This window comes from Oncorhynchus mykiss, chromosome 9, assembly GCF_013265735.2.
Source record: "Oncorhynchus mykiss isolate Arlee chromosome 9, USDA_OmykA_1.1, whole genome shotgun sequence".
Classification (NCBI taxonomy): Eukaryota; Metazoa; Chordata; class Actinopteri; order Salmoniformes; family Salmonidae; genus Oncorhynchus; species Oncorhynchus mykiss.
Window position 1 is genome coordinate 61,801,896 of NC_048573.1, and position 13,022 is coordinate 61,814,917.

Sequence of the window (13,022 nt, forward strand, 5' to 3'; positions counted from 1 at the left end):
TAGCTAGTTAGCTTGCTAGCTAACGTTAATTTGTCCTATTTAGCTAGCTTGCTGTTGCTAGCTAATTTGTCCTGGGATATAAACATTGAGTTGTTATTTTACCTGAAATGCACAAGGACCTCTACTCCGACAATTTATCCACACAAAAAACGGCCAACCGAGTCGTTTCTAGTCATCGCTCCTCCTTCCAGGCTTTTTCATCTTTGAACTTATATGGTGATCGCATCTAAACTTTCATAGTATTACCACGACAACCGGCAACAAAGTTAATCTTTCAATCACCCACGTGGGTATAACCAATGAGGAAATGGCACGTGGCTACCTGCTTCTATAAACCAATGAGGAGAATGGAGAGGAAGGACTTTCAGCGCGATCTGCGTCAGAAATAGGAATGACTTCCATTTTAGCCCTTGGCAGATGCGTGCGAGCAGTGTGGGTGCAATAATTGAATAACATGGATTTCTAAATGTATTTTGCAACGCTCGCGCACACGACGTGTCCGGTCAGCATGTAAGCATACAGCTTAAACAACACTCAAGTGGTTTAAGGGGAAACATTTAAATGTATTGGAATGGCCGAGTCAAAGCCCAGACCTCAATCTAATTGACTTAAAGATTGCTGTACAGCAGCGGAACCCATCCAACTTGAAGGAACTGGAGCAGTTTTGCCTTGAAGATTGGGTAAAAATTCCAGTGGCTAGATGTGCCAAGCTTATAGAGACATACCCCAAGATACTTGCAGCTGAAATTGCTGCAAAAGGTGGCTCTACAAAGTATTGACTTCAAGGGGGTTATGCATAGTTATGCATGCTCAAGTTTTCTGTGTTTTTGTCTTATTTCATGTTGGTTTCACGATTAAAAAATATTGGTAGGCATGTTGTGTAACTCAAATGATACAAACCCCCCAAGAATCCATTTTAATTTCAGGTTGCAAGGCAACAAAATAGGAAAAATGCCAAGAGGGGTGAATACTTTCACAAGCCACTGTAAATGTTTCTAATAATCAGGGATAATTTTGACTGGAATGGCCAGCCTTCCTAAAACAATGTGAAAAGAACCATAGGAACCATCTTGCTTCTGTTTCTTGTTCTTTTGGGAAGACTTTCCCTTTACCTTGGAGTAGTTTGAGTAGGTCCAGCACATTAGACTGGTGCTGGGTTTTCTTCCTCTGTGGGGATCTCTTGGAACGAGTTGTTTTGACTTTACTCTTCGTGGTTAACTTTGAACGCTTCAAGGAAGAGCTGGTTTTGGTGGTTGCCAACGTGGTGGTGAGAACTTTCTTAGAGTAACTTGTTTTGGCTTTTGACACTTCCTGGACTTTGTGGGACAGTGGGGCCAACTGGTATGTGTCTGGAGCACTGGTTTTCCCATAACCTTTGTTTGAGTGGGATGTTTCTCTGACAACTGTTTCTGTGATTTTAACATTGGGTTGAATCTTTGAATCAGGTACAACTAATCTGAAAGCACTGTCTTTTTTATAACTGCTTCTAGAACGAGAAGCATCCTCTTCCTTTTTATCAGCTTGATTACGTGACTTGGTTGACGTAGGATTTCTTGACACCAGTGTTGGAGGCTTACGTTTATGGGAGGGTGGTGCCAGCTGATACTTAATGGCAGCCAGGTCTACTTTAGCTTGCCTTGGTTTTGATTGACTTGTCTGTGTTGAGCGCTTATTAGCTGTCACGGGAATCTTCTTGGCCATCGTAGTCTTTGTTTCAGACTTATGTTAATGGTTTAGGCTTTGTAGTTTGTCTTTTTGTGAATGTTTGGGACGTGGACTTTGTGGTGACAGTTGGTTTGTGCTTTCTATTCCTCTGAGAGGTTGTTGTGGCTTTGTTAGCAGGGAGATGGGACATTGGTACAATTTTGGGGACTGTGGCTCTAGTTTGTGACCTGGTGATTGTTGATTGAGTCCTGACAGTGGGTCTCAGTGTTTTCATGGTTGTTAATTGAGAAGTCCGGTGGGTTGAGTTGTGGTAACCCCTGGCACTAAGACTGTAGAGATTAGTGGCAGTGCCTTCACCTCTTTAGCAGACCGTGAGGTGTGTCTGAAGCGTTTCACCTTGTTCATCTCCTGAGCCAGGGCAGTAAGCCCATCTATCACGATCTCCAGACGACCCTCCAGCCTTCTCAGACAAGTGTCCATGTCTATGTAGCTACTTTCCAGCTCGCCCACCCTCTCTTTCTTCTCAAGGGCAGACTCTGACTGCAGGGCCAGGAGTGTCTCCAGCTCAGCTGAATGCTGAGATTGCTCTGCTGGCCCCTCATGGCCTGGATGCCCTCCCTGATGTCCAGGGTGTTGCTCTCCAACATGCTGAGGTGCTGGTTGAAGCGGTTCATGTGGAGCCTCATTAAGAACTGGAAGCTGTGCTCTCTGACCTCAGGGCTGGGTGTGTTCAGTGATGGGACCCTGGGTGCAGTTCTATTCAGGTGGACTCGAGCCATGTCGTCCACAGGGGGGATTGTGGTTGGACGAGTAGGAGTGGTTGGGCGAGTGGGAGCAGGTGGGCGAGTGGAAAGGCGAGTAGGGATGCTAGGGCGAGTGGGGATGGTAGGGCGAGTGGGTTGGGTACGGTGGCTGGTAGTGGACAGTAGGGTCCGTGTGGGGATGTTTGATGACCACGTTGTGGGGATGTTTGATGGCCACCGTGTGGGGATGTATGGCCTTTGGCTATAATTTGTGTCTTCCTCATCTGGCTGTGGGCTGCCGCTGTAGTCTATGACCTCCTCCTCCTTCTCCTCATTTGGCTCTGGGCTGTAGTCTATGACCTCCTCCTGCTTCTCCTCAGCTGGCTCTGGGCTGTAGTCTATGACCTCCTCCTCCTTCTCCTCAGCTGGCTCTGGGCTGTAGTCTATGACCTCCTCCTCCTTCTCCTCAGCTGGCTCTGGGCTGTAGTCTATGACCTCCTCCTCCTTCTCCTCAGCTGGCTCTGGGCTGTAGTCTATGACCTCCTCCTCCTTCTCCTCAGCTGGCTCTGGGCTGTAGTCTATGACCTCCTCCTCCTTCTCCTCATTTGGCTCTGGGCTGTAGTCTATGACCTCCTCCTCCTTCTCCTCATTTGGCTCTGGGCTGTAGTCTATGACCTCCTCCTCCTTCTCCTCAGCTGGCTCTGGGCTGTAGTCTATGACCTCCTCCTCCTTCTCCTCAGCTGGCTCTGGGCTGTAGTCTATGACCTCCTCCTCCTTCTCCTCAGCTGGCTCTGGGCTGTAGTCTATGACTTCCTCCTCCTTCTCCTCAGCTGGCTCTGGGCTGTAGTCTATGACCTCCTCCTCCTTCTCCTCAGCTGGCTCTGGGCTGTAGTCTATGACCTCCTCCTCCTTCTCCTCAGCTGGCTCTGGGCTGTAGTCTATGACCTCCTCCTCCTTCTCCTCAGCTGGCTCTGGGCTGTAGTCTATGACCTCCTCCTTCTCCTCAGCTGGCTCTGGGCTGTAGTCTATGACCTCCTCCTCCTTCTCCTCAGCTGGCTCTGGGCTGTAGTCTATGACCTCCTCCTCCTTCTCCTCAGCTGGCTCTGGGCTGTAGTCTATGACCTCCTCCTCCTCAGCTGGCTCTGGGCTGTAGTCTATGACCTCCTCCTCCTTCTCCTCAGCTGGCTCTGGGCTGTAGTCTATGACCTCCCCCTCCTTCTCCTCAGCTGGCTCTGGGCTGTAGTCTATGACCTTGTAATCCTCCTTCTCTTCGACTGGCTCTGGGTTGTAGTCTATGACCTCCTCCTTCTCCTCGACTGGCTCTGGGTTGTAGTCTATGACCTCTTCCTTCTCCTCGACTGGCTCTGGGTTGTAGTCTATGACCTCCTCCTTCTCCTCGACTGGCTCTGGGCTGTAAGTCTGTGTCTTCCTTCTCCTCCTCCTCATAATACTCCTCCCCCTCCTCCTCATCTCCGCTGCCCTCTGGCACCACATGTTTCTCCAGGCTAAAGTTGAACACTGCCTCACCACACCCCGGCAGGAGGAATCCCTCATTGTCCTCTTGCAGGTACGGGTCCACACAACTGTCTTGTTTTCTTAATGATCAAAACATTCAAATCATAAATAGGGCAGGCAGGGAGGCTCAACTTATCAAAACATACCGATGTTTATTTAACCGGTCACCTCATCGTCATCTTTGCACCTCGAGTAGCAAAGATTCGTCAAACAGATGTGACATTCGAAATGCCACCTCAGAGAGAGAATATGTAAACACTGACAACATTATCCCACAGCTCCTAAACCTTACTAAAAGCATTAAAGCACTACTGGAGCATAAACAGAAGAGTGAAAAGGTTCTGGCAAAGTTGAATCAAAGGAGGGAACTGAAGCTGAAGCAGAGGAGAGATAGCGAAAACCAAGTTACATAAGGTTTCCTCAGGACACAACTACAAGTCCAAACATTCCTAACGAAAGACTTGATTGGCCAAAAAAAAGAAGAAGACTTTTGCAACAACAAATGCTATCGCACCTTAGTATATCACATATAATCCCATGGTACACCAGACACATTTTTTAAAACCAAAATGCCCATTGATAAATACAATGTTTGTTAGCTAAACTCAATAATCCACCACACATATTGACCTCTCAAATAGCATAAAAAGCAGTGCTACTGCAGACACCAAACCCAACACACAAAACCCTTTACTAACTAACTGGAATGGGTGGCATTGATTTGAGCTTTGCTTCCCCCATACCACTTCACTAATACATACCAATCAATCATGACTGGGTGAAAGAGGGATGCAATGGACAGACATTTTGTAAATGAAGCAAGTGGGTGCCAGTACCAGACCTATCACCTCTGCTTTGCCAAGCTCCGGCCAGCCCAGCATCCCCAAACCACTGACCCCTTAGCAGCTTGACCGTAAGGATGGACGGGATAGAGAGAGACAGAGCTGGATATGGAGAGAATCGTACCTTTCGCAGCGCCGGCCAGTGAAGCCAGGGGGACAGTTATCACAAGTGGGCTGACCATCCACATCCTTGTAGCAAGACTGAGAATACCTGCAGGAAAACAGAGTCTTCTATCAGAGACAGTATAGCCTACAGCCCATATAATATGAATGGGGTTACATTTGAGACAATAGTGTAACTGTATGACCAGTCACTGTCAGGTCAACTGTCTTTACAAACAGCAGGTTGACCCCACATAATTAAATAGGATCTCTATGAGGTTGACTAGCAGGTGAATGGACACATGTTTATCAGTAGAATAAGGATCTTCATGAGGATAAGTCTGGATCTAGAGTTCCAGAGCCATTGATCCATATAAAGGTGTAGTTCTGAGCAGCTGTAAAGCCCATGAGGAGTGAACTCACTGGTTGCTGGGGGAAGTGCCAGGGCAGGGGCAGGGCTGACAGGCCTGGGGGCCATCCGTCACAGGGTTGCCGTAGAAACCTGGCAAACAGCGCTCGCACCTTGGGCCGGCCGTGTTGTGAAGGCATTGCTAGAAAAGGAGACACACAGGCCCATGGAACAGTGAAATCCTATTATGAGCGAATGTGTGTTCTGAATCCACATCTTGAGATTTGTCAAGAAACCATTAGCGGATTCCATAGCAGACATCAAAGCCAGATGCAGCTGTAGTACTGTACTACTGACATACAGTACAGTAGGATGGTGGTGTGACTTACCAAGCACGCGCCTGTCTCCTGGTCACAGCCGCTGGCGTGGCTGTTACAGTCACACCTCTCACAGGTACCCAGGTAGAGTCCAGAGCCTGTACGGGTGTAGCCCACATCACACTCCTGTATAGAAACAGACATGGAAGGAAAGACATGGAAAAACCCCTCAGGCCATGTAGTAATAGAAATGTAGACAGTACAGTAGATTGTCTTGTTGTTCCATTACAGCATGCTCTAACAATTCAACTCTGTGTTTCTTTCCAAGATGTCTACAGTGCTATGAATCAAAGTGATGGAGCTTAACGACTAGGAGAGGTAACAGAGGAACAGCTACTGTATTGGTTGTTCTTGTGTCATCAGAATAATGTTTATGTGGTGTGTGTGTGTGTTTGTGTGTGTAAAGTACCTGGCATGATGGTCCTTTGTAGCCCTGGGGACAGGCACACTCCTCCACCTCAAGGGCATGTTCGTTGCCTGTGGAGCGTGGAACTGCAATGTCCATTTGGATGTCTGAAAGACTGAACAACAGACAACAACGCAGGTGAGATAATAACAACAACAACATCAGCCACATGGTCTTTCTAGTAAGTGTCCTAAATTATTCTTTAGAATCTTCATTATGTGGAAAACTACAGCTGATTTGAGGTACGACTCAATATGTCTTCCTTCTCCTACCTACACTAGAGTTGAATAGAAGTAGATCTCAATAGTACAGGTAGTCTGGTCCTCTCTTACCTGGTCTCAGCCATGTTGTCAGCGTAGGTGGCTCTGATCATGAATACAGTAGTATCAGCCAAGGCCATGAGGAGGTGCTCACGAGTACAGGGCTGTCCATCAGCACGCCTCCATGCAGACTGGTAGGAGAAAAAACAGGGAGAGACAGAGAAGTGTAAAGGTCTGCATAGGCAAACTCAGGATTAGAGCTGGGATTATATTCAAGAATAGGATTGGGATTAGCGATGGAGTTAATGGTAATCTAATTACGTATTCTAAACAAAATCATCCACAAAGACAACCTGTTATTACATCTTAATGAAAACAAACAGTTTATTTTAAACACGCATACACACACGAACACAAACAATGACACACACCTCTCTGAAGGTGACAGTGACGGTGGTAGGTGCGCGGGGGAGGGGCTTTGTCTGGGAGAAGTGTTCCAGGAAGATGCTGTTGCCTTGGAGAACCACATCCGGCTGTCCGTCAATCACCAGGGAGCGTTGCCGCGGCTCATAGCGCACAGTGTATCGCAGCTCTCCGCCATAGGCTGTCACCTGGCAACAACATGTCAGATGTCAGAGACAGAGGTTCTAGTTCTAGAACAACCCACCTCTTAACTCCACTCGATGGTGGAAAGGTATTTCATCCTATAAGGCTAGCTGGGTCATGGATCATCAAGTAGAGAGCTTCTCTTGGTTTAGGGAGCTATGTAAAGCCTTTATAGTTTTCACATGTTGAGAGAGCATGTGGACGGTGAAATTCAGCCTGACCACATTTACTTCACACCTCAAGTCAAAATACGGTGGATGATAGTTTCTCCTGTCCCTATGGTCTAGTGGAGAAACAAAGTGTCATAAAGACCACCACTCATCTCCCCCACCCTCTCCCCTTGTCCCCTCCCCTCTCCACTTGTCTCCCCCATCACCCTTCTAGAGTCTGTCTCCCCCATCACCCTTCTAGAGTCTGTCTCCCTCCTCTCCCCTAGTCCTCTCTCATCCCCCTCTAACCCATGTCTCCCTCCTCTCCCCTAGTCTCCTCTCTTCCCCCTCTAACCCATGTCTCCCTCCTCTCCCCTAGTCTCCTCTCTTCCCCCTCTAACCCATGTCTCCCTCCTCTCCCCTAGTCCCCTCTCTTCCCCCTCTAACCCATGTCTCCCTCCTCTCCCCTAGTCCCCTCTCTTCCCCCTCTAACCGCTGTCTCCCTCCTCTCCCCTAGTCCCCTCTCTTCCCCCTCTAACCCATGTCTCCCTCCTCTCCCCTAGTCCCCTCTCTTCCCCCTCTAACCTCTGTCTCCATCCTCCCCTAGACTCCTCTCTTCCCCCTCTAACCGCTGTCTACTCCTCTCCCCTAGTCCCCTCTCTTCCCCCTGTAACCCATGTCTCCCTCCTCTCCCCTAGTCCCCTCTCTTCCCTCTATAACCCATGTCTCCCTCCTCTCCCCTAGTCCCCTCTCTTCCCTCTATAACCCATGTCTCCCTCCTCTCCCCTAGTCCCCTCTCTTCCCTCTATAACCCATGTCTCCCTCCTCTCCCCTAGTCCCCTCTCTTCCCCCTCTAACCCATGTCTCCCTCCTCTCCCCTAGTCCCCTCTCTTCCCCCTCTAACCCATGTCTCCCTCCTCTCCCCTAGTCCCCTCTCTTCCCCCTCTAACCGCTGTCTTCCTCCTCTCCCCTAGTCCCCTCTCTTCCCCCTCTAACCGCTGTCTTCCTCCTCTCCCCTAGTCCCCTCTCTTCCCCCTCTAACCGCTGTCTTCCTCCTCTCCCCTAGTCCCCTCTCTTCCCCCTCTAACCCCTGTCTTCCTCCTCTCCCCTAGTCCCCTAGTCCTCTCTCTCCTTCCTCTCCCTCTGTCTCCCCCTCTCACCTTGTCTCCTCTGAAGCTGTCTGGTAGGACCCAGTAATAGACGTCCTTGGGGATGTCAGAGAAGGAGCGGTATGCCACCTCTGAGGAGCCCTTCTGGGTGATACCGTCTGTGATAGTCCTGGAGTTAGCACTGTTGGAGAGGGAGAACAGCTGCCCATTCACACCGCCACGGACCTGGGGGATACAAACACACACACTCTAGATACAACATCTTTGTATCTTCTCTGTCCTCAAGAATCCAAGCGAAAAGGGCTCAAGTGCACTTAAGCCAGACTCAATGCACTGCTGTGGATTAGGATGTGCTTGACAATCCCTTGCATTTTGTGATGTCTTAAGTGCCCTATAGAGGTAGTGTGTGTTGGCTGGTGTGAGTAGTATTAGTGCGGCCAGGCTACTGACCTGGTCTCGGCTCCAGGTGGAGCTGGCACACTGCTTGGTGACGCCCATACAGAAGCACTGTAGACAGCCTTCTGGGTTCTCCTCTGTCAGGTGGAAGGCACCGCTCTTACACTCGTCACACTGCGACCCCACCACATTGGACTACAACACACACATATACCAGACACACAGCTTGTCATGCATCTGACTCACTGACTGACTGGCTGGCTCATCATAAAAGATGATCGTATTATAATTGCAGTAAAACCTACACAGGTCCAAGTAATTCTGAATGTACATGCAATTCACATGTTCCCCGCAAACTGTCATTAACAAATAACACAGGTATCAGACACATTCCTCACTCGCTAGATGCACAACTAAAGGGGAATTGCACTCAAAACTAAGGGAATTGCACTCAAAAATCGATTTGTTCGTTTTCTTCCAGACCTTCTGATGTAATTTAAGCATTGACATGGACTCAGAACATCCAATTTCGTTGTTTTCTTGACGAACAATTGTAATTTTGAAAAACTACAAAAATCGAGAACCATGAAAAATTAAACTGAGAAAATGTAACATGGGAAAATGTAAAACAGAATTTTGGAAACGAATCACAGATCTTTTTGGGGCCCCCTTTGAGTTTATGAACCATTATTTGACCAGGTCTATTGACCACTACCAGTGGTGTAAAGTACTTAAGTAAAAATAGTTTAAAGTAGTCGTTTTTTGGGTACCTTTCCTTTACTATTTATATTTTTGACATCTTATCATTTTACTTCACTACATTCGTAAAGAAAATGGTGTACTTCTTACTCCATACATTTGACCTGACACCCAAAAGTACTCGCTACATTTTGAATGCTTCGCAGGCCAGGATAATGGTCTAATTCACAGACTTATCAAGATAACATCCCTGGTCATCCCTACTGCCTCTGGTCTGTTGGAGGATGCCCCTGGCTATCCTTAAATAAAGAAAAAAACACAAGAAAATGGTGCTGTATGGTTTGCTTGATTTCTACTTTTACTTTTGATACTTAAGTATATTTTAGCAATTACATTTACTTTGATACTGAAGTACATTTAAAAAGAAAATACTTTTAGACTTTTTACTTTTACTACTTTTACTTTTAGACTTTTACTGGGTGACTTTCACTTTTACTTGAGTCATTTTCTATTAAAGTATCTTTACTTTTACTCAAGTATGACAATTGGGTACTTTTTCCACCACTGTGCACTACTTTCTCTTGTACACGAAGGACCCGTGGAAGAGTTGCAAGGGAGAGGAGAAGAGAAGAATGTGGCGATTTAAAAGCTAGAAAGAAATGTGTAGCTCATGACACGGTTCATTTTTTAAAAGTGGCTCTCATGTTAGAAAAGGTTGGAGACCACTGGGCGAGACAATGGAGTTAAACTGTTGGTGATTGAGAGTGTAACTCCTAAATCTAATCTAAAGCCCTACTCATAACTTTGGTCGTAAGATTGAAGTACAATAAGCCAAAGCAGCGTAGTGTGTTACCTTGCAGGCGCATGGTCTGCTGTTGGAGTTCACTGTTCCTCTGCTATCACACTTTGAGTTTGCTGAAGGAGGGAGGGAGTGGAGAAAGGGGGAGAGAGAGGGAGGGAGTAGAGATGAATCAGTACCTGGGAGTGCTCCACCAACTCCAACCCCTCCACATACCAGGGTGATGATGACACCCCCCTCAGCAGGTATGACTGATGTTAATAATTACACTGGGTCAAGACAGAGGCTCTTAAAGGTAAAGTAGGAAATAAAGCATGGCATGCACTAGAGATAAAAAACAGTCATATACTGTACACATGGCTCTGGGTAACACAATACAAATAAAGCATTTTCCTGGCACTTTCAAGCCTAAAAACAATGTCCATCCCAATACTGATGTAAAACAGAACACTCACTGTTTGGAAAACATTTGCCATTAGGCTGTAGTGGGTTACCCTGGTACCCAGGTGCACACCTATGAAGAAAAAAATACCCACAAACATCTTAATCTTCTATAACTATCCTTTATAACTGACTATTCCATATACAGTAAAGCTGTCATTGATTTAAAGACCATGCACACGTAAAGGGGTGTGATGTCATTTGTGATGTCACTTCCTTACTTTTCACAGCGGCGGCCGGTGTAGCCTGGTTTGCAGGCGTCGCACGTGGCCTGGGAGTCATGGTCCAGGAAGCAGGTGTCAGAGAACCTGGGAGACACAAACAAATCACAGGAGTAGACTGTTAGCTACAGTAATATGTACATTAGCTGCCGGTTAATGGGTAGCAACATAGGTCACAAGGTGACAACACCAGCAATGAATGAATAAGCCCAGTGTTCTTCTGGAAAGTCCACTGAATCCGCACAACAGGGACGTCAACCTGCTCTTTCCATCCATGTCTGTCACTCAGGGTGTGTGTGTGTGTGTGTGTGTGTGTGTGTGTGTGTGTGTGTGTGTGTGTGTGTGTGTGTGTGTGTGTGTGTGTGTGTGTGTGTGTGTGGTGACCCCTCACCGGCGGGACGTCTCGGTGTATGGGCATGGACAGGGCTTGCAGTCATCGGGGCGACCTCGTCTGGGGTCACCGAAGTAGCCTGGTCTGCACTTGTCACACTGAGGACCTTCAGTGTTGTGCTGGCAGCTCTGAGGAAGGGAGAGGAACATAGTTCAGTTACTGCCTCTATATTATGGACACTTGTCCATACATTACTTACAGAGCGGCTGAATTGACCAATTCTGCATGTTTTTCTGCTGCTCATAAAGAAAACGGAGATTTGTCTTAAGAGTGTTGTTCGATAAGGGTGTGTTATAATCGCTTTATTGTTCCCTGGCAGTTACTGTTGTTTGTCCCTCTTGAATCATCGTAGCAACAACATAGCCACTACCACTTCCTCAAAATATAATTAATTTAAGATAAATAAAATAATCTGTAATTAATTTTGACGTTTTTGCAGAGGAGGTCTTAGTCGTACAATTTTACATCTAGCTATGGTGTTTGGTGCAGTATTTCTCAAGTAAAATAAATTGCATGAAAAAGTGCTAGCAGCGCCCAGGACTGATTTCTGAGACCATTTCATCATCAGCAAGCTGTCAAACTATGGTAAATAAATACATTTTAATTTGGCTCAAAACAGTTGCAGACTGGAGGGATCACTATCAATCACATCAGCAAGAGGTGGGCAGCTCTGTGTCATTGTCTGGAGATTTGCTGCTATGATTGGATAGAGCGCATCAGCACAGCTGTTTATCCGTGCATGATAATTCTTCCTATGCGTTACCATCCCGTGGTAAGTGGGAAAGTGGGCATGACTGTAATCCAAACCCAACCTGTTATGTAAGTCGTGAGGACCTCACAAATCTCACAACTCAGTTTAGTCAAATATTTACAAAAAATTATCCTACTTGCATTTTTTACCGCACATTTTGAAATAATTTTTGTACACATTCTCAACACTTAGAACAGATTTGTTTACAGCTAAAATACATTGAGGCTAATACAACTTTATAATAGTATAATAATAACATTACGTTGTAAGGAGTTCTCACCAGACAGTGTCCACTAATGGGGTCACAGGCGCTGGCGTGTCCATTACAGTTACATCCAGCACAGGATCCCAGGAAGTTCCCCCCAGACACACGCTCAAAGCCAGTGGAGCACTGTTCACAGGACAGTCCTGAGTAGCCAGGGGGACACCTGGGTGAGACAGACAAACACCATAAGAGCCATTACAACTGAAACTCTCCTACATTTCAAACACAATACAATGCAATGCAACTTTATTTACAATATATCTACAGCTACAGGGACAAAAAATGTATGTCACAAAAACCGGTACCACGGTTTAAGTAATTTTCTTAGTGCCTGCAACTCTATGGGGCGATAAGAAACTACATCCAATCCAAATCCCAACGTCAGCTGAAGTCAATCTATGGGATCTCACCTGCACTCCTCCACTTCCTTGGCGTTGCCCTGGATGTTGTACTCCACGGTGGTGGTGTCCATGACGATGTCGCTGAGCGCCACGCTCACCATGTGGTTGTCGTAGACGGTGCGGATGCTGATGGTCTCAAGGCTGGCCAGGGTCATCATCAGGTCCTCACGGGACACCTGGCGTCCAGACGAGTGCTGCCAGTTCTCCTACAACAACACATACCAACCATGTAAGGTCAGACACTCAACCTATGCATGTTAGTCCTAGACAAGTACCCTTTAGCCACTGATCATATACTTTACATTAAAGGCCTAGATGGCTTCATCTTTACAATTGATCATATACAAAATGCCCAGACTAGTACATCTCAGCCACTGACCCCATATAGGCTATGTAAGACCAACAAAAGGGTTCCAAAGGGGTTCTTCGGCTGTCCCCACAGGGTAACTCTTTTTGGTTCCAGGTAGAACCCTTTTTGATTCCAGGTAGAACCTTTTTGGGTTCCACGTAGAATCCCCTTTAAAACTTCTTAGGG

The 13,022-nt window shown here is 46.8% G+C and overlaps 1 protein-coding gene across 17 annotated transcripts in view; it reads right to left on the reverse strand.

Annotated features, from left to right (window-relative positions):
* The window catches only part of hspg2 (heparan sulfate proteoglycan 2), a 200,218-nt gene that overhangs the window by 72,248 nt on the left and 114,948 nt on the right, over nt 1-13,022 (reverse strand). For all 17 annotated transcript variants that reach the window (XM_036988585.1, XM_036988594.1, XM_036988584.1 and 14 more), the window contains 14 exons: nt 12,497-12,693; nt 12,102-12,249; nt 11,071-11,198; nt 10,680-10,766; nt 10,473-10,531; nt 10,072-10,133; nt 8,574-8,714; nt 8,175-8,348; nt 6,691-6,870; nt 6,332-6,450; nt 6,003-6,114; nt 5,606-5,719; nt 5,291-5,418; nt 4,890-4,976 (listed from right to left, as the gene is read on the reverse strand). In XM_036988585.1, the coding sequence (XP_036844480.1) occupies nt 4,890-4,976; nt 5,291-5,418; nt 5,606-5,719; nt 6,003-6,114; nt 6,332-6,450; nt 6,691-6,870; nt 8,175-8,348; nt 8,574-8,714; nt 10,072-10,133; nt 10,473-10,531; nt 10,680-10,766; nt 11,071-11,198; nt 12,102-12,249; nt 12,497-12,693 (1,736 nt within the window). The remainder of the gene's footprint in view (nt 1-4,889; nt 4,977-5,290; nt 5,419-5,605; nt 5,720-6,002; nt 6,115-6,331; nt 6,451-6,690; nt 6,871-8,174; nt 8,349-8,573; nt 8,715-10,071; nt 10,134-10,472; nt 10,532-10,679; nt 10,767-11,070; nt 11,199-12,101; nt 12,250-12,496; nt 12,694-13,022) is intronic.